General features: G+C 37.6%; 1 protein-coding gene across 3 annotated transcripts in view; it reads left to right on the top strand.

Annotated features, from left to right (window-relative positions):
• vgll4b (vestigial-like family member 4b) overlaps positions 1-21,041 on the top strand; it is a 37,562-nt gene that overhangs the window by 10,591 nt on the left and 5,930 nt on the right. For 2 of the 3 annotated variants that reach the window (XM_016670430.1, XM_007549423.2), the window contains 3 exons: positions 11,963-12,176; positions 20,144-20,405; positions 20,657-20,774. In XM_016670430.1, the coding sequence (XP_016525916.1) occupies positions 11,963-12,176; positions 20,144-20,405; positions 20,657-20,774 (594 nt within the window). Of the gene's footprint in view, positions 1-5,409; positions 5,843-11,962; positions 12,177-20,143; positions 20,406-20,656; positions 20,775-21,041 lie in introns of those variants that run through there. The other variant, XM_007549415.2, reaches the window with a different exon arrangement.

Here is a 21,041-nt window from a genome sequence, read left to right as displayed (position 1 = left end):
TCCTGTGTGGAGTCCCACAGAATAGAGTTCTGATGACACAATGCTTCCACTCCCCTTCAAGACTCACTGACTTGAATAAATAATGAGCCACCTGGAGTCAGCTTGCCACCAGCTAATTGTTAGCATGAGAAGAATGTTGTTATAGGTCAGGGTATCTGATGGGAGCAACAGTCATTTTCCATGACCAGAAATAGGATCTCTTTGGCAAGATGTGCTTGAGCTGCCTGGCCATCCTTAAATTAGCTACTAAACAGACCTACCTCAAGATGTTGGTCACAAAGGTGGAGTGTTTAAAGCCATTGTCGACGTTGAAAATAGAAAACACATTTCTTTTGTTTGTAGTGTATAAATCTGAGTCACTATCAGTCACTAGTAATTTCCACAATTTATATCACAAAGTTAACATTATTGACAAATCCAGGATTCTCTTGAATTTAATTGCGCAGATAGAGAACTTTTAACCAATTTGAATATCAAAGTGAACTTGACTGGATTGTTGAACTGGAATCCATATTTTCAGATGACATGTTGTGAATTTGTGCTGTAAAAAATAAACTGCATTTCACTGAATTTAACAGAATAAATGGATCTGAATATAATTGCTAGCCATGTCAGATTTTTATTTGTACAAAAAAGTTTGAAAGCCATGTACTTTTTCTTTGACTTCACAATTTTGCACTACTTTGTGTTCATCTATCACATAAGATCACGATAAAATACATCATAGTTAGTGGATGGGAAGTGAGAAAATGTGAAAATGTCTAAGCTGTGTGAAAACAAGCATTGTAGCTGGTTATACAATATGTCTATAAAAGGAAACAGAGATACGATGTTAGTTTAGTCAATAATTGCTTATCTAAAAAGGCAAATACAGACAGGGCCACAACAAAATCTCCATTATAAATAAACAGAAGAAACACAACTCAGACGATGGAAGAAAAATGTAAGTGTGATTCATATGGTTGTTTAAATCCTGCTTGATACGTAAAAGAATAAGCTTATGTTATAATCATTTTAAAAAGCTCTGTTATTGTTTCAGTACTATCTGATCTAACAAAGGACAAAGTCCCAATAGATGAAACTGTCATGAATATTAGATTTGTAAGTAAATGATTACAAGTAATTATTTCAACAATGACTACCTTTTGTATATTTTTTCTATTTTGATGTTTAAAAAGTTCAACCACAGATGTAATTTTGTAAACGTTTTGTTTGATCAAGATAGCCATTGAAATAGTTCTGTCAATGATTAGCTGTAATATATTAAACCGAGTCCATTTCTCCTTTGTTCAAATCACCATTTAGTTATTCTTAAAACATGTGGTAACCATTATTACTGTCATATCAGCAATAAATCTGGCTGAATTTGAGCCATTTTTACAGTGTAAAATGTAAATTCCACTCTTTTTTTTAAATAAATCTCAATTCTGCATGCTAAAAAGCACATACATCGTTTAACAACAGCACACAGAATGAACCATTTTTTTCTTTGTGTTTAAACAGCTGTTGGCTGAGTCTTTGAAAGGCTTCTCTGTTTGTCTTGTACAAGTCTAGTGACGACACTGTCAAAGTTAAAGACTCCTGTCGCAAGCTTAATAATAAACAGAGCTTTACTTGCAACGACAAACACACATGGAGAAAACAAAGATGGGAAGTGAGTGACTCTGCTTCCACCTGTCACCTGTCGTCATTGTTTTGGTGTAGCAACATGATACTTCCTTCTCTGTGTGTTTGCGCTCAGGGTCATTTCAAACAAACACCCCCACGAGGTTTCTTTAAAGTCCAATATCCAATTTAAGCAAAACATTTAGATAAATGACAGCAATAATCCAGTTAGACTCTGTGAAATAAAACTGCTAAATAAGAACTTCTACTGTTCTTTGCTTACAGCAAATGGATGTCATGTTAAACGTTTCACAGCCACATTATTTGTGGAAGAGACATGGTTAACAGTCAGAATGCAAAAAGCTGAGACGACAGATTTTTGACTTCGATTCATTTTGTCACCACGTAAACAAGGCTGGTGTGGCGGTACCGCAATGCAGTTGTTTGGTAATCAAGTGCATGACCTTTGATCTTTACTAGTTTGGCATCTCCTCTTCCTGAGTTGTTTCATAGGATCGCACTTTTATGTAAGATAATTTGAAATGTAACTTTTTTTGGTTGGAAAATCAAATGCTGAAGGAAGCTGGACATTATGGCCTTTCTTTCCATGGTTTATTGATCCACATGTTGGGCGTTTTGCAGCTTATCTCATTTTGTTCCTCATAATTTATTTTTAATGTTTCTCTTGAGTGGATGTTAGATCCTAGATCCAGAGTTAGTTCATGTAAACTGGGTAGAAACTGATAATGCTGATCTAAGTTAAATTGAGAATCGCAAATCTGAAAAAGATGAACTTGTGACTAGAGTGCAAGTTACATGACTTTGGGTTCAGATCTCTGTTTTTAAGTCAGTCAATGTTTTTTGTCACAATATCAGCGTGTTAATGATGCACAGGGATGCTTGTGCTGTTATGATCCAGACACACATTCCTGAAGAAGCTTAGACCTGTTCAAAGGCCGTACGGAAACTGTGCTTCATCCTTAATAGTCCAATAAATAATGAAAAAAAAAACTGGTCCCACGTAAGAAACAATTCTCTTACTGAGCATAGTTAGTCATTGGGTAAATTGCATCAGAATATTTCAGCTTGTAAAAAAAACTAACCCCCGGCATAAGTGAGGGCATGTCATAGATTTGGTCTGGCTAACGGGCAGCAATGTTTATTTGATCTGACATCATGGCAGCAAGCTTCTGACACCTCTGAGTTGGTCCAGAGCAGAAAAGGTTCACCATACCGTAGGAAAAGTTCTGCTTTAGCACCTTGTTTCTTTGGAAGCAGGATATGGAATTTCACCAGCTGGTTGTGTAACTGTTAATCTTCTTTATGTACTTCATTCATCTTACAACCTACCAGGCCAGAACAGAGGCGTTGCATTACAGAAATTTCTTGCTTCATAAGCCAATTCCATGACAGTCTTTTTGAGATGAATCTAAGACAGATGTTCATTGTGAAGTGAATCAGGTACCTGCAGGAACATAAGCATGGGGGTGGCTTTTTGTGTAGTAATCAGCTGTTATCTGAAAAATTTGCTTTTGTATTTTCCAAAGGCTTCTTTTGTCACGATTAAATAGTTCTGGTACAACAACAACAAAAAAAGAGAAAAAAAAAGAAAGAAAAGCTGCATGTGGAACAGTTAACATTTTTAATTATCAGAATGTTTTACTTACTTTGTGAGAAATATAGTCTTTATGATATGGAAAAGAGAGTCTGGGTCATATCTCAGTTCCCGGGGTTTTTAGACAAATGGCATAAAATTGTTTTAAGTTTTCCACTGCATGTCAAAGTTTCCTCAAAACAGGTTTTCAGTTTTATATCTGCACATGATATATATACTAAAAAAGCAATGCTAAATTTAGTGGTTGTTTATTATTTATGATTAATGTTGACTAAAACAGTGCTTCAGTCCTTTCTCAAGTATCTTTCTTAAACAAAACTTGTATTAGCTATTCATTTTTTCATTCAAGTCAGACTTGACCCTGATCCTGATCTGATTATGAGACAGATCCCAGACTTCCTTGACATGATACCTGATAGATTGATGGACAGCTTAGTTTTGCTTTGTAATTCTCTAACGGGTTGACATTAAAATACTACAGAAACCTCTTCAGAAATTGCTTTAAGGTGAAGCTTATAAGACGACTCTAATGGTGAAGAACATCTATTTGAATTTGTCTGGGGAGTTACTGGATACCTGGAAGGACTAAGATTTTCACTTATACGGTTTTTTTTATACAAGCAATCCTTGAGTAAAAAATTTTAAATATAGTAATTCTTAATTAATATAAGGGCATTAGGAGATACTTATGAGTGTGAATGCTTGGTATTTGCTTCCTCCTTGAAAAACAGCCCAAAGTTTACAGAAAAACATGCGACTTAGCTTTTATTTTTATTCTTTTATCGACAAACTTCCCCAAACCTCCTTTTTTTTACTACTACACAATCAAATCCAAGTTTACTAGCTGACTACAGAGTTCAGCTGCAGTCCTCGTACTTTGCAGGTGCCCTACTAACCCGCAGGACACCAGCTGTAGAAGAAGTACTAGAATTAAATAGACTCAGCCTGAACTTGGCTCTTTTTGTGTTTGAAACTGGAAACAAAGGACACCCAATTAGACAAGGACCTGAGCTTTGAGCAACCATTAGAGAGGGTCATGCCACGAGGGAGGAGGGGAGATGCCTTTGTTTTCATGTGTACGAGTAAGTAGTAAGGGGGTAGTTTTTTTTTTACTTTTTAGGAGGTAAATTTTTACTTATTTATTAACTCAACATCTTCATGCATATGTTATGTTTGCAATGAGGTCTTCCTGGTAATAAGCTGTTTTTCTCTCAGTCTGTGTATAAATGTCATGACAAATGCATGCTTGTGTGTAAACTCATCTGGGGCTAAAACACTCCCAACTCAGTGATTCTCCAGTTAAATATGAAAATGTTGTCCTCCACCTTTTCCCCATGCTATAATGATTCAAAGAGCTTACATTAAAACTTTTTTTAAAAGCATTTTTTCTCTTTTTTCCCCTCTCCTTTTCAGACACCAGGGGGCAGAAGAGGGTCAATCTAAAAGTAAAAACGAAGCCCAGTGGCCTAGGGCCTAGGATTAGTTCAGGGGTCTTTTAAAATCAATAAAACAAAGTATTATTCCTTATATTTAAACCGCATTTTCCGTTTACAAGCATGTTATAGAGTCTATGAAAAGCACTGAATGCATTTCTTATACTGAAATTTCCTTTTTTTTCTTTTTTGCTTTGCTTTTTTTCACCTTCTAAAGAGGATAATATATAAAGTCCCTCAAATCTCATTGAATGCAATACATAGATGTAGAATCTCCATCTACATGCTACAATTTAAAAACTGTAGTTGAAAGAGTTAAACATTTTTAAAATAAGATATCTTAAGGGCTGATCTTTTTGTAGTTGCAGGGCAGTTTATCACGTATACGTTTCACAACTCCCATGTTTCTTAATTCATGTTGTCGCAAAAGTGACCTCGCATAATAACCAGTAGTGTGATATCACCTTTCATTGCTCAGTTATAACCTTTCTATGTCTCTGGAAGTGTCTGTACGTTAAGTTGTACTTCAGCTATCTTTGGCATGCTTAGTATTCACTGGTAGAACATGCAGCTAGCTTTTAGGAAATTCTTTTCACTATAGCTCAAATGTTTTGTGGCTGTAACCCTCTGAGTTTCTGTCTCCCTGCCTTGCCCTGAGTGATTCTTTTCTTTAATTTTTTTTAAGGGGCTGATCTTCCGCATTAAACATCTCTGATATTTGAGGCGCTCCAGGGATTTTGCGAGCATGCCCAGTGCGCTCCTCTCAGCAGCACTGGAAACCACTGCTACAGCATAGGAGTCATACCAAGCATAGCCTGCGTGTCAGTGCAGTCGACTTACAGCTGGCTGTGAGGACAACTGACGCTACTTTTTCGCTTATTTTTTTTTTTACGCTCTTTATTGCCGCAGTACGTCAGCTCTTATTTAGAGGAGGGAACGAAAAATACAGTGAACCCATTTAAACAACACCGAGGCCACTTTTTGTTTTGTTAACGGTTTTTAAGAGAAGTAAAGTTGGAGGCTGGGCCTTTAGCTTTTTGACCGTCGCTTGAAAGAAGGAGAAAAAGCTGGTCTTTTGTGTTGTTGTTTTAAATGAAAGCTCGATAAATGCATCTAACGAAGATGGACCTGTTGAACTACCAGTACCTGGACAAAATGAACAACAACATCGGTATCCTCTGCTACGAAGGTAAACACGGCCGTTTGTGGGCATTTTTAATAGCTGTTTTTAAAAACTTCATACTAGCTGCTGATGCTGTTAAAGCGGGAGGTTGAGTTAACGACGGAGTTGGTCGAAGTTTTCTGATCGGTTCTTTGCTGGCGAGCAATTTTATGACACAATAATATGTTTTGTAAATGTTTAAACCCCCGGGGAAAACGGGGGTTCTTCTTTAAGTGTATTTTAGCAACGGTAGCTAACGGGTAAGTACGTTGTTTTATGCGTTCTTTGAGAGCAAAAGTTATTTTTTACGGGCTGTCTGATTTATTGATTTTATTTTATTTTAATTGAGGTTCGTTAATGAAACTCAGATTGGGCGGAATAACGTTGTTTATTGTGTGTGGTGATTTATTGTTGTTTTACAGTAGTTTCAGTTGTAGTGTAGTTTATCAGTTTGAGATAAATCAGATTCTGATGTTCGTTTTTCTGCTCTTGTTGTCATATTTTCTACAGAAATATGTTCCTATCTTTCTATTTTCTCTGGAATAAAGGTTAGAGGTATGTTTGTCCTGTAGGTGAAAAGCAGGAACCTTAAGCAGTTTAATTCTCGTCATATCCAGAGCTGGATTAACATCTTTTGCGGCCCTGGGCGCTAAAACTCGCTTGCCCTTAAACTAACCACTTATGCTCAGAAACTCAGTTTTACTTGAAGGCACAAAACATGTCAAACCCTTCCAACTGAAAAAATGCCATATTATTTATACCTATGATTACCAATGGCCAAAATAACCACTTCTTTATTCCAGGTGAACTTTATTATGATAAGCCAAATTCACAAAGTAATTACAGTAAAAATTATTTACATACGTATTCTTTACTTCTAACTCTGATAATTAGTAGTCTGATAGTGTTTTTGAGTATCTATGTAACAACAATAAACATCCATGATTGATTTCAAATTACTCTTTACCTAGATACGTAATCTTGGTATTGTTTAAATGTTTATGTTAGGATCTTTCAAATTAAATAAGTTTTGACGCAAAGCTGTGGGATACCTCAAACTAGTACTTTTTCAATTGGTAAACATATCAACAAACGACATATTTTATGAGGCACTCTATTTTAAGTTTTAGGAAAAAGTAGATCAAGTTTACAAGGAATAATTTGAGTGACCTCCAGTTTGTAGACATTATTTACTGTAATCACACAATCATATTTCTTTAGTTCATTATGGCAAGTTTTAATAAGTTACAAAGTTTAACTTATCAGTTGTTTTTACAAAAAAAAGTGGTCCAAAATGACCAACCACACCATTATGACATGGTTAAAGACAAAGTGACCAGTATCCAGAACATTTAAATCATTAAATGTGGCTCAGCGTTGCACCAGGAAACTGTAGATATGCTTCAGTAAGTACAGGTACAGATCTTAGGCCAACCCCGACTACACATTCACCAATCATGATGGTGTATTTTGATATTTTGACTGATAACTAATCAATATCTCAGGAGCCTTTTATTAAATTCCACATGGTTGGTTATCCTAAGCCTGCATCATACTTTATTTTTGTCATCCATTGCAGGGGGCGCCCCAGGCATTTGCCCACATTGCCCCGTGGTAGATAATTTTAGTCATAAGACAGCTTCTATGGGGTTGATCATGCAAGTTCTTACCTGCCTTGTCCCTGAGTTGTTCTGCACCATGAAAGATGAAATCTTCTATTTTGACATATTGGCTTGTGGTTTGAACACATGACAGAAATTTTAGACTGCTTCTCAAAAACGTGCTTTAAAGATGTTGCAGATAAACCTGGCACTGGTCAATGATTACTGTGTTTATAAAGCTTCATTTGCAATGTGTCTCAGAAAGCATTTACTTCAACTTGAATCCAGTTAATTGTTTGCTGATCTTGGTGAACTAAACTAAAATCTGTGTCCGTCATGTGCCTGCTGATAAGAAAAAAGATAAAAGAAGTGGCTAATGACCTTGGTGGTAAACGGCTTTTCTTTCAGTTTCTTTAAGTTCAAACACATTGAGCCAAGGAAAGATTTGGAAGAACTGTGTGATGCTGTGGGTGTCCTGACTTGTTATTGTATGCATGAGCACACCTACTCAAACACATTTCCTGGCAAACACACACGCATGCTCATACTGGTGCTTTGTCTTTATAGCCTTAGATCGATTCTAAAGCTATCACATTGTTGTCATTGTCGACACTTCTTTACAATCTCAAGCATTACAGTGTTTATTTAACACGTGGAGCCATACACTTTGAGAAGAATGTGAATGCTTAAGTTTGGGTCTGTTATACATTTATTATGATTGTTTTTTTGCTTTTATTTTTAAGTTTGTTGAACTATCCTTCCATTCATACCATAAAGCAGCATTTCTGTTCTTTTGAATGAGTCGGTAGTTTTGTCTTTAATCACCTTCTGGAACTACATTTACTATAAGTTGTAGAGCTTCATTCAGTTATCCAAACATTTAATCTGAGTTTGATGTTTATGCTCCACTGATTACTGTAAATTTTACTTTCAGCTTGTAATCAGGGTATTTAAAAAGAGTTTTCATTTGTTGAGGCCTCAAGACTTGTTAATTTAAGAGAAGAGACTCAGTAATCTTCTGAGTCTGATTAATTTCAGTTCTGAGTTTGGATGAATTTATTTATTTATTTATTTTTTAAAGATAGGCTGCTTTGCACAAATCTGTCAGGTCTTGTACAAAGTGATATTTAACCCATGTTTATCCTTGGTGACAGCCTTATGTTGTTTACATGCAGTGACATTGTCAAATGATGCTCTGCTATGAGTTCATGAAAACCCAAAGGAGTCATTTGAAAGTATCTTGTCACTGCTGGATATCAAGTGATTCTCTTTATTTCCAGCTAGTTGCTAGTTTCTGGCTTTTTTGAGATCTGACCTGGCCATTCCAGTTTCTACCAATTCTGATTCTCTTCCTCCCAAGTCTGAAACATGATACTGCAAGTTTTCCTAGATGGTGGTTTTTGAATCCAACTTGAAATGAAGATTATCCCGGTTATCCCGGTTCACAGTACCAGTGAATTCTATACCAAATCACTCTTTCATAGTTTATTTTTTATTTTTAATGAAAGTAAACACCATATTCTGTTTATTGGTGTGCTGGAAGGCAGAACAATATCATAGACAAGAAAGGCTGGCTGATTTTAATCTCTTGACTAGTACATCTTGAATTTCATATTTGTGCCAAATTATAAACCTATTGCTTCCACTTAATTTCACAAATGACATTTTTATGCTAAGCAGGTTTTAGTCATGACTCCCTGATTGGATGCCAGTGTTTGAATTGAATGATTACCCTACAAAATGTAGGCACTAATTTTTATATTCAGTTTTTCTGGCCCTTGTTGGCCAAACAGTGACAAGAGGAATGCAATACAGAACTAGTGATTATACTGTTGAGCTGGAAACAAAATAGTTGCTTAAATTGTACCTCAAAGCACTTTTGTCAACTTCTTTGAAATGCACTTAATATTGGATTTAAAAGTTCAGCTTACTGACCCGAGAACATTATGTGCACTTTTTATTAAGGACATTGTAAAATATCTACATAGTTAGAAAATAAATCAACCCAAAGACTGAGTTACAAAGAAACTTTGTCAAAAATAACTATTTTGCTGTTCAAGAAAAAATAAAAAAAAAACCCAGAAGACTAAAACTTTAAGAATCCAGGAGGGATGACAGTAAGCTGAGAGAGAAGAGCGGAAGGAGACAGACGGAGAGAGAGAGAGAGAGGTTCACCTCAGTTTGTAATCCAATCTCATCCTGATTCCAAGCCGTTTGAAGTTCTATCAAGAGAAAAAAGCTTTGATCATGTAGACCTAATGAACTGGGAGACCAGGCGGGGGGGGATGGAGTGGAGTTTAACTTCAGAGTGCTGTCTTCATTCTACTGTTTTAATGGGAAAAATATATGGCACTTTTAATAAAAACAGACCACACTGAAAAACTGGCAGTTATGCAGAGCATTTTATCCCAGATGTAAAGTGTGTGCTCCTGCTCGTTTTTATATGAATCAGAGAGTGTTTTGTTCTTTTCATTCTGTAATGGTAGGAGGTGTTATTTTCTTGTTCCCATCTGTCCTTTGATTCAAAGCTAAATTGCTAGAAATTGCACAAACTGTTTTGCTCCTTTGTAGCATTGTTCTAATGTCATCGTGTCCCTCTGCCTGTGTATTAATATTATTCTGCCTGCTTTTATCAGCAAAGAAAATACACTGAACATTTTCACTGTTGAAGTTCTGGGATGAAAAAAGGGGGCATGGAAGTTGAAGTGTTTCATATTCCGAGTGCAAGTTGATTTATTTCGCATGTTTCAATCTGGAATATTTCTTCTACTGTGAACATAAACTGAATTTGTATGGAGCAAACCACAGATACAGAAGATCCAAAGGTTCCTCAATTCAGTATACAAGTAAGTCTTGCAATAACTGAAGTATAATTAAACTTTAAATTAAACTTAGCCAATCTAATGTTGGCGCTTACTTCATGAACCATACTGACATTTTAAATATGTTTATTGTGGCCCCCACAATAAACATATTTATTGTTTATTGTGGGGGCCGGAAATATAACATAATTGTAAGACAATAAAAGTTGTGATATTTTTTTTTAACCAGATACTGGATTAAAGTTTTAATGAATGATTTCAACAGTTAATTAAATAAATGGTTTAAAAATGTAATCACACATTAATAATATGATCATAATTGTATCAAAATTCAATATTGTCACTTATTTAATGGAATTATGAAAATATAGGTTAAACTGGCACATTTCTAAATTTGTGCTTATTTTAATTTATTGAATTGTGTTGCTTTTGACCAACTAAAGAGAAGCACTTTTTTTTTTTTAAGAATAAGAGTTTAGTTGGCAGCATTTTTTTAACTCCCTAAAATGTTTTTCTCGCTTTTTTGGAAAACACTCGCCACTTTCCTCTGTGTGAAATCGTGCTCAACAATAAGCGTCTTTATCTGCTGGATGCTGATTGGGCAGTGCAGTGTCACACTCTTCCTCCTTTATTGCTATCCCTCTGCCCTGCCAAAAAACAGTGATGTCACCCTTGTTGCCATGGTCACAGAATTGCAAGCAGGAACATGCCAGAGACGGGGGAGGAGCTGCTGCTATGTTTCTGAGGCCATGCAAAAACTAAATATACATGGAGTTGTGCAAGACATTTTATTGGATGTTTTATGACCTTGATCTTGTTAGTGTATGTGTTCTGTTGCCTTGAGTGATCCAGTGATTCTCAGATAAGTTGAGCCAAATTTCCATCATATTTTATGACCTCTTTTTGCCACCAGCTGTGTGGAATAAGCATAAATATTTATAGCAATTTATTTCAAACCGTTTAACCATTGCAAAGCTGCCACTCTCCATTAATTTAGGTTTAAATGTGTTTCTACAATTCCCAAATAATAAAAAAAAAAAAAAAAAAACTTTGCATGGGATTTGATCATTTTAGTACTGTTTTTTGATAGAAGGTGGTTTAAATTGAAGGAGAACGGTGCAGGTGAGAAGTTTCAGTATAAGCAGCAACCTGTCAGAAAGGGAGAGTTAATGCAGACTTTGTTTTGTTTGGGGTGAATTCAGTGAGATGCGTGAGGCTGAACGAAGCAGTGGAAAGTCCCCTTGCTGAGACTGAGCCAGTAGTAGTTTTCCTTATCCCTTCTTGCTTGAACTCCCACTCACTGACAACTCTGTAGGCCCTCTGTACCAGGACAAGGCTGCGGATAGAGAAATAGTTCACACCACACACGTGTATATGAAGTCTCTCCACAGCTATTTCCCCCACAACGTTGCTGACCAGATACGCTGCTGATGCCAGGGGTTTATGCCTCGCTCAGCAAACTGAAGAAGTCAACAACATCCAAAATTTCAGCTTAAACAAGGTGGACAGAAAAACTCTGTCTTCAAGCTTAATTTGCAGTCGACCTGTTTGAAGAAGCAATATAACACTTAACATTTGGACATGATTTATGTCACTTAGAATAACTGCTGATTATAAGGTTGGAAGTATAACTTTTGTGCTATTTGAAATTGCAAAAGTCACAGCCATTGGTGAAGTTTTGTCTCTAATTCATATGTACATATTTGTCTTTCTTCCCTTTGCAGGTGAGGCAGCGTTAAGAGGGGACCCCAGATTCCAGTCCTTGTCGCTATCCTCGTCTTCCTCCTCGTCGTCCTCTTCTTCCTCAATCTCCAGCCACAGGACTGGCCCTCCTCCCATCAGCCCCACCAAGAGGAAGCTCAGTGGGGACCAGGGGGACAGTGACATGGATGACAATGAGCACGTAGCTAAGATGAGTCGCCTGTTTGCTGCACAGCTGTGAGTACATACTAAGATATGCTCATATGATACGCTCATATAAGATTTTGAATGTCACTATTGGTCTTTATCTATCCTCTTTTTCACAGACTCCATAGATATTGGAGTTAGTTAGTGGAGTCGCCTCATATTTACCAGATTGAGTTTTGCCTGTGCTTGCTAAGTGTTTCTGTTGGCTGGGTGAGCTGCAGTACGGGGCCGTTTTCTCAGAAGTCCCAGTTTGGACTCCAGGATTCTGTGCCAGGTTTAGTTGGTTCTGCAGAGTAAGATGCCTCTTAAAGCTGGATCTTACTCTGAAGGCTGTGAAATAGTTGACTGCATAACAGAAAGATAACTCATGTAATATTTCCACATTCCCACTTCAGACTAGGTGGCCATCAGGGCTGAGTCATTCATGGAGACTAGCCACTGCTATTTATTACAAACAGACCAATAGAAAGAGCTGTGCACACTTGTTTCCACCAGTTAGTCAAGATATACACAATTGAAATGTGTAAAGACACACAGATTTTTGGACAATGCTAACTTCTTGTTTTGTGCAGACTAAACATGAAGCAAAAATGATGTAGGTTATATGAGAGTAAATAGTTTTGAAGCCGTCAGAAAATAAAGGATTTACAAAATCATTCCTCTTTATGCCAAAAAGTATATGCTGTTGGTTGATATGTTCATAAACCAAAAGCTCAGGGAGTTAGTTTCTTTACCTTCATTGCCAAAAGAAAAATAAAAAGAACATTTTCCATATCATTGTTTGTTTGAAATAAGACCTAAAGGGAAGATGTTATTTGACCCGGTTCCTGGAAGGGCCCATATAAAAATCAAGTGGTTGTCTTGATCTGTGCTGTTATCTCGCTTACTGTTAAGAATTATTATCTATCGTCCTCACTGTGTATTGTTCTCTTGTTGTTTGTCACTTTATGATCCACTTTATATGCACTCTGCGGTTGAATTTTCATGTATTTATTACCACATGCGCCTACTTGTGCATCATGAGTTGAACAAGTTGAACTTGGTTCTGGCACTCTGAGTCAAAGTACCAAAGGACTTATTGTTCTATCAGCTCTCATTTTGCCACAGTCACTTTCTCTTGTAGCCATTTCTTTGCTTAGAGCTTAGTTTTTAAAAGATGAAACTGTTGTAGAAATGACATTTAGGGCTGTGCTACCATAGTATTCACAATTTCACAGTTTGTAATTTGACCTTGAAGTGAGTTGATCGCTCAGGGTATTGGTTAAGCTCCAACAAGTTAAAATTTCCACTTGCCTTGCTTCAACTTGGTAGTAAATATAGAGCTTTAATTGTTATGGAGATATATTTTTACCCTGGAGACCTTGTTTCCTTTCACTCAGCCTTAGTCATTTACTCTGAAGTTTCTCTAAGGACATACATTCCCTGGTAAAGTCAACGGCTGACTGACTTGTTGAAACCAGCCGCCAGAGTTAGCCTCTGACTTGAAGGCAGTGTTTACACTGGAGTGAAGAATGATGGGTTCACTAATTCACACTAAAAATAGTTTGTGAAAATACTTTTCTTAAAAACACTGCAGGGTGAATACCACAAGCACACATGCATGCACACAGTTCTGATATGCAGAGGGGGCAGCTCAGCTGCATGTTGCTGAATGTGTAAAATCGATTGTAAATCTTCTATGTATGCTGATAAATGGATCTTTGTGCAAACTAGGTTTTAGTTTTCTTCTGTATGTTTTGTCAATCATATTTTCAATGTTGACACCGGTTTCATGCCCCAGAAATGTATTTAAAGTAGATGTAATAAGATGTTTTATTTATGCAGTTAGTTAAATTTAGTAGACCTACTAGCATGAGAATCTAACTGTATAATAACCTTGAGCAAAATATTTCTGTCAGTATTCACAAGAAAAATACTAAACATGGTATACCATGGTTTTTTTTAAATGTAAAACAGGATTGCCAGAGTCATTCCTAAATCTGCTAAAATTACATGAACTTAAATTTTATGTAATAATAATCCTATCTGTACCATTTATTTCTGTTTAAAGAATTAAGCAACAATAAAGAGTAAGCCCTTGCTAGAGTTATGGATGGATGGATGGTACTACTTCAGTTTCCTGGCCATGGCTGTTGGTGTTTTTCTTGACCCTGTATATTTTTCGAACAGCTTCATTTGTTTTTGTTGTTGGCAATAACCAATGATAGTTTTGTTTTAGCCAGCTGACCATCAGTGTGCAGAAATAGGTGGGCGGGAAATCTTCTGATTTAAGAAGATGCCTAGTTAGAGGAACTTGTGAGGAAATGAAGGAACATTTTAACTTTCCTAAACTTTTACTGTAACTGAATAATAAACAAGAAAAAAACAAAGTTATTTAACTTTTCTTTGAAATCCAAAATCTAGCTCTAATGTATTTGTCCCAGCAGACTCGATCTTATTAGTACAGTTCCACCTTTTCATGAAGTAAAGTATATTAAAATCTTTAATTGAATTCAAACAAACCCTGTTTGGGCATTGACAGTTTTAGTGGCAGGCTCTTTGTCTGCACTGAGGCTGCATCTGCTTTAGAAGTTATTCACATGTAATGCATTCTGCTGCCCATACATGCATGTGCGTGTTCCTATTTGTGTGTGCATCTGTGCATCTGTGTGGGGTGAGGTCAGACAGCAGGGAATACTTTCTCATTTTCTCTGAGGAGTAGGAGGAGTCTTGAACAAAAGAAGCCTTATCCTGCCCACTGGAGCCTGCAGACTGGAAGCTTGCTGCAGCCTGTTTGCCTCTGCACCACTCTGGAGTTTCAGAGCCACCAGTATAGAAGTCTTCAGCCGTCTCATTTTTCCTTCAACTTTAGTGCCAGTAACACAGCCAGGTATTGTTTTGATTGGAGAATGTTAGATGAGATAGAGGTAGAACTTTGACTCCCAGTAGAACTGAATCCTAGATGGAATTACCGTTTATGAAAACATGATTTCTTTGCTCCGAAAACAACAAATGAAGCATGACCGTCAATTTGATAGTCTATTATTGAAGAAAATTTAGTTTTTCTTGAATTTCTGACATATCCACATTGTGTTTATGTCCTGTACCCCTCAAAACCTATCCATACAGCAAGAATATAGGCAAATCCAGTATGCCAGCATGCAGAAATACAGATGCCTTCTACTGGGAACTCCAGAACATTTTTTTTCTCAAGGATGTTACTCCAGAGGCTTTGTTGGAAGAAAATAAGAGGCCAAGGTTATGGTGTGTTTGTATGCGTGTCCAAGCCTGGGGAAGTCATTGTTATGCTCTTGTTTTACATGAGACTATTTATGTAATGAGCATGTGAGGGGAAGAGGGAAGGATCAGGTTTTTTCTTCCTTTTTTCAGCATGTGTGGCTTTTTGTGTTCATGTTGTTATCTTAGCCTTCTTGTGGTTGTTCCCATATTCAATCAGCTCCAGCTCTGATAACCAACCAGTTTCTCTGCTATCACTTAGCTACAAAACCTGCCAGATTTCTCAGTATTTATGCAGTATTAGGTTGTCAGAATTTACTATCAGCATCAGAAAACATGTGGAAACTGGTCTTTTATTTTTTTTTTTAAATTTAGATAGACACACATTGTTGGATTAAAATACAGAAGTTTGTGTTGTTTATTTTATTAGAAAGGGTTCAAATATTACTGCAGCTCACTTATAAAGATTCAACAGAATAAACTGGGTTAAGATCATTATATACATTATATAGCAATTGGTGAATTCACACTGCTTCCTGTTTTTTATGTATCTCTGTCTTTTAGGTCTTTATTCTTTCCAGATGTTTCCTGTCTGTATCTCTCTTTTTTTTTCTCTCTTCTTGAATTTATTCAGTAGGAAGTGAACATGTGCCCAACCAAATATTTGCTGGAAAGATTTTTCTGAAGACTTCAGAGCAGAACTGTGAGAAAAAGTGTAGAACTTTTATAGCCCCTGTGCATTTGCCACAAGAGAAAGCAGAGCTTTTCCTTCAATAGCTTGAGTTCTATCTCAAACTTTCACTCCTAAAACTTAAAGACAATTTTAGTTTTCTGCTTTATATACATGCTTCTAGTTTTGAGTTGTTGAAAACGGGCCCAAAACAGGTATTTTTGACCCTTTCAGTCATTGAAATGCACAATTGTGATCTGAAACTTGAGGTTGACTTAAAGACGGGGTTCCTTTCAACTGGCTCCTCTAAAACCTCTACTTAATGACAGATCTGAGCGTTTAATATTGTTCAAGATATTGTACCGTATCATTTATGTACTGAGGGCTTTGAATTTCTGGGTTTTAAATTAAGGGATCCTGCAGTGAGTCCCAACCACAGTGACTACCACTAATGCCATGCTGCACAAACCCAAGACTTTATAGGACAGACTCAAAACAGATATTTGCTCTGTTTTACTCTCCTGCCGAGTTCATTCTGATGTTCAGTTACACGGTTCATGAAAAAAGCCGAATTTAAAAGATTGTCATTACAACCTTCACTTTGAGAGTACAATAGAGCGTTGCTGTCCTAATGTGTAGTAAATGTCGGTTATAATTTGTCATTGGGTGTTTTGTTTTTCTTTTCTCATCCATATAAACACGACTGTGTGTGAGCGTCACTGCTGTGTGGTAAAATGACATAAAACTGGCTGACATCCTCTTATTATACATTTAATAATAATCAGTTGGGATCTGTTTTTTATATCGACTCTGATTATTGGATTAAATAGAATTTCCACCGTTTTCTGTTGTAAACTTTGATGCATGCTTTGTATTTAATAAAAAACAATTGGATAAAGGTTATGGTTACTTTTATGAGATAAACAAAAGCAGTTTTGCACTGGGGGTGGGGGGGAGTATTTTAAAAAGAACCTTCGGCACACTTTTCTGTTTGTGTCATACTCCTGAAAAAGATTAAAACTTTCCAAATCTGAATCAGTTCAGAATTCAAAGAAAACCAGGAAACAATATAGATCAGGGAAAAAATGAATCAATCCAACTCTACAAAAATATACATGTGTATGTTTATTTTCCAGAGACTGTTCCTTTTTCCCAACTAGAGTTTTTATTGTGTTTTATAATCCACCTCGTTTTATCTCAGGTCCTTGTTTCATGAACAGTTCTCTCTATCTGCCCTAATGTCCTCCTCCTCCGTCCTCCCAGTGGGACCTTTCAATAAGAATTGAGAGGTGAGTAGTGGAGACAAGGACACAGGCTGGGCTTTAAAAGCCTGAACCCTGACATGAAGTGTGATTTAGTGGGTAGTCACAAGCCACAGAAAGACGAGGGGGCAGATTGATTCAGCAGCCATGCCATTCATTAGGCAGATTTGTTAATCCCCAGTCATTGGTTCCTGTGACGACTGCCCTGTTGTATGAGGATGTGGGCATGGCTGCTCCTTGGCAGTGATGACAGTCAAACTGTGACTCGTCTGTCGTCTTCCCTCTAGGCTCGGGTATTGGTTACATCTGGAGATAAAATAAGAGTTGCACAACACACCTATTCTCTACATGATTTAGTTCAAAAAGCTTCGACTTTTTTTTTAGCAGAAGGGAAATGGATATTGATGCCACTAATGAAAAACACATGAGCTTGTTGGTGAGCAGTGAGCCTGGGTTTATAAAAGTCCTGCCAAGTCTATCCCTCAGTTGACCCTCAGGAAGTTTGCTGCTGATTGTGAGAAAAAGAGAGGGGGCAGCATTAGGAGAGAAAAAGACTGGGGGGTCTCTTTGCTCATGTAAGCTCTCAGCACAAACGAAGGAAACTACCAACCTCGCTCGCGCTTTCATGAGCTAAAGGTCTGGACCATTCACATGCAGCTCCCCACTTCCTCCTCTCTCCTGTTTTGTGTTTGCTGTTGTTTGTGGAGGATGGTGCTGTGGACTCCAGATGCTTGACCCAGCAGTCAGGTTGCCTGGTCACATGGTCCTACAACTGTTTATCTGAACTTGCTTTGCATCCAAACACACCTTAAAGGGCTCCTCCTGGTTTTTCACCACAGAGTCTAATGTTTGCTCTCACAACACAGTGAAGCAATCTTCACCATTTTGAGGAAATGCCTCCACAACTTATTTGGAAAAGAATGAAGTTGTTTTCCACCCTCCATTATACTGTAGAATAGTTTGCAATAAATTAGATCACTTTTACTCAGTTGACCCTGAATAGCTTATATATAGAAAATAGAGTGAACACTTCTCTGTTAAAAGGCCAGTTTTATTGGGAGGGAAAAAGTTCCAACCTGCCATCAGATATACTGAAACTGAACAACTGTGAGTAAAGCTCAGCTGTTCTGTTAGGATTTTCCAGACGCTTTTTCCAGACTCAATTTTTCTTATACCTTAGCTTAAAGCAATGGTTAGTAGACCAGTTACAAAGGATGAGACTGTCCTCTTGTTCAAAGTCATCAGTCAGGAGAATGGTACAAAAAGACCCATATGTCTTCCGTATTCTTCACATGTCTAGACTAAGGAGAAGATGGATCGAATAATTTATTTCCTGGCCTGGCTAAAACCTGCCAACACTCTGCAGAAGAATGTTTCCATTTATGACGAAGCCCAACTTGAACTTTTAACCCACAGCTTCTTAGGATATATTTATTACTAAATCAGCCATGGACATCAGAGTAAGGAGAGTATACCTACAATCAAATGTAGTGGTAGGATCATGATGTGTGGGTGAAATTCCCAAACCTCACAATTTGAGAGATTTGGAGAACTTTGGCAATGTGGTAGTGAGCAGGTGGAGCCTGATGGACTCCAAGGAATGAAGACTGAATGCTGCAGTTATATCACAAGCTGCTTTAACACGGTGTTAGCATGCAGGCATAAACATTTCACTTCCTCCCTTTCTAAGAAAAAAAAATGTTTGGGTTCTTTTAGTTGTACAGTATGTGAAAACATTTAATAAGGATGTGAATACATATGAAACTTGTGCTTGTCTGTGTAGAAGCGAGGAGTGTGTGTAGGTTTTGTATATAAATAAGCCCACCCCCTCAACCCCTGAAGTGGGTATGCAGGTGGAGAGAAATGAAGAGCTGGAAGGCAGTACAGTACGTTTTGCTCCCTCAAATTGGGCCTCAATGTCAGAAGGGAATGGAGCAACACAGGAACACACTCACACACACACACACACTCACACAAGGAACAAGGACCACATATGACGCACTCACTGGAATAATCACTACCTGTTAAACTGGAAGCGAGTCTGCACAATGTCAGGTATAAACGCTGTGTAACAAACATATCAAAGTTATCACCAGAGCTGGAAAAAAAACTGGCAGAATGTGTGTTGTGTTAAAGTGTTGTTAGTGTAAAGTCTTATCATCAGTTCTGGTTTTCCAGGGATGAGCTCACATTTTGGAGAGAAGAGAGACCACTCTTTGTGGCCAGTTGGGCTTCCATGACCCAATTACTCAACCCACTGTTGTAGAAAAGAGGTTTAGGGAAATGGAGCTAATTCTAAAGGGGAACGTTTCTAATGTGTTTGCAGATTTAATCACATGTTGACAGTAAACTTTGGCTGCAGTTTTTTTTTTTTTTTTTATATTCAAGGGTATTAAGTGTGCTGGCTGCTCCCTCACTAGAGAGAGATAATACTGATTTTCTTTTTCTAAGGAAATCACTTTAAAGCTTTGAACTCGCTGCCCATTTGTCCCTCTGTGCAGAAATAAGTTTGGAATCCGTCCATGTTGGATAAATTTAGGCGACAGCTCCCCTTGCCTTGCTCACATGGAGACACTGTGTGAGAGAGGTTGTGATTCTACCAAAGGGGCTTATCAACACTCCAAGTTATCTGAGAGATTAGCGTTTGAGTTTGTGTCAGATCATTACTGTACTGTCATCTTTTAATCTGTTCGTTTCTCCTTGATTCCTCTTTCTTCACTAGTTTTCCGTCTGAGTTTTTTTTTTTGTATGAATCAACAAATATGTCAAACAATTGGGAAACTCACTTGTTGATTAAATAGAAAGTAGGTGTAGTTGCTAAGGTAAAGTGATTTCTTCTCGTTTCACAGGAAACCGACAGACTACCGCAGCTCCCCTGTTGTGAAGGACCATCGGCGGAGTCCCAGCGAGCGCATTGTTGTTCCTGTTCATCTGGGGGTCCAAGCCAACCACCTGTATGGCCACGGCCACCACCACCACCACCTGGCCTCGTTAGCAGGCATGGACCAGCCCTTGGCGCTTACCAAAAACAGCATGGTGGCGACGCCACGCAGCAGCACGGCAACCATGGCCTCGGTGGCGCACACGGTCAGCGCAGTGGAACGGCAGCAGGTAAAACGCGTGTCCTGCTTCTTCTGACTCCAACGCTGAACACTTTCTTAAATGGTTTAGTTACTTAGTCACGATCTGACTAATGTGCTTTTGTTAGTCTTGCTTCCTCTTTGGGGAATTTTTCTTTTTTTTTTTCTTTAACTGGTGCAGAATTATTCTGCTTGCGTTTCTCCATCCCACTGTTTCTTGCATATTTGCTGGACAGCATTTTTTAGAACTCTTATTGAACACAGCGCCTTTTGTTCTCTCAGAATCGTCCATCGGTGATCACGTGTGCTGCAGCCAACAATCGCAACTGCAACCTGTCGCAGTGTCCCGTCTCCCACAACGGCTGCTCCAACTTCACCAACAACCACAGAAAAATCAACAGTGAGTGCAAACACAGTTATGAAGAAATGTTTATTATCAAGTGAATTTGAAAAAAAACAAAAAAAAAAAACGGATTATTCAGCTTAGAAATTATGCAAGGTTTATTTTAACAAGCCAGAATTTCTTTTTTTTTTTTTTCATGCCCGGTTAATATCTGGAGGTAATGAAAAACCCAGATTTGAACTAACCATGAAACACACCAGACTGAATGTTTAAGCTTTGCTTTTTTATTACTTGCTTAGTTCATTTAGATATGTAAGCCTACAT

The sequence above is a fragment of the Poecilia formosa genome, unplaced genomic scaffold (assembly GCF_000485575.1).
Source record: "Poecilia formosa unplaced genomic scaffold, Poecilia_formosa-5.1.2 Scaffold2, whole genome shotgun sequence".
NCBI lineage: Eukaryota > Metazoa > Chordata > Actinopteri > Cyprinodontiformes > Poeciliidae > Poecilia > Poecilia formosa.
Note: the sequence above shows the minus strand (reverse complement) of the source record. Positions and strands in the feature narration are given on the sequence as shown.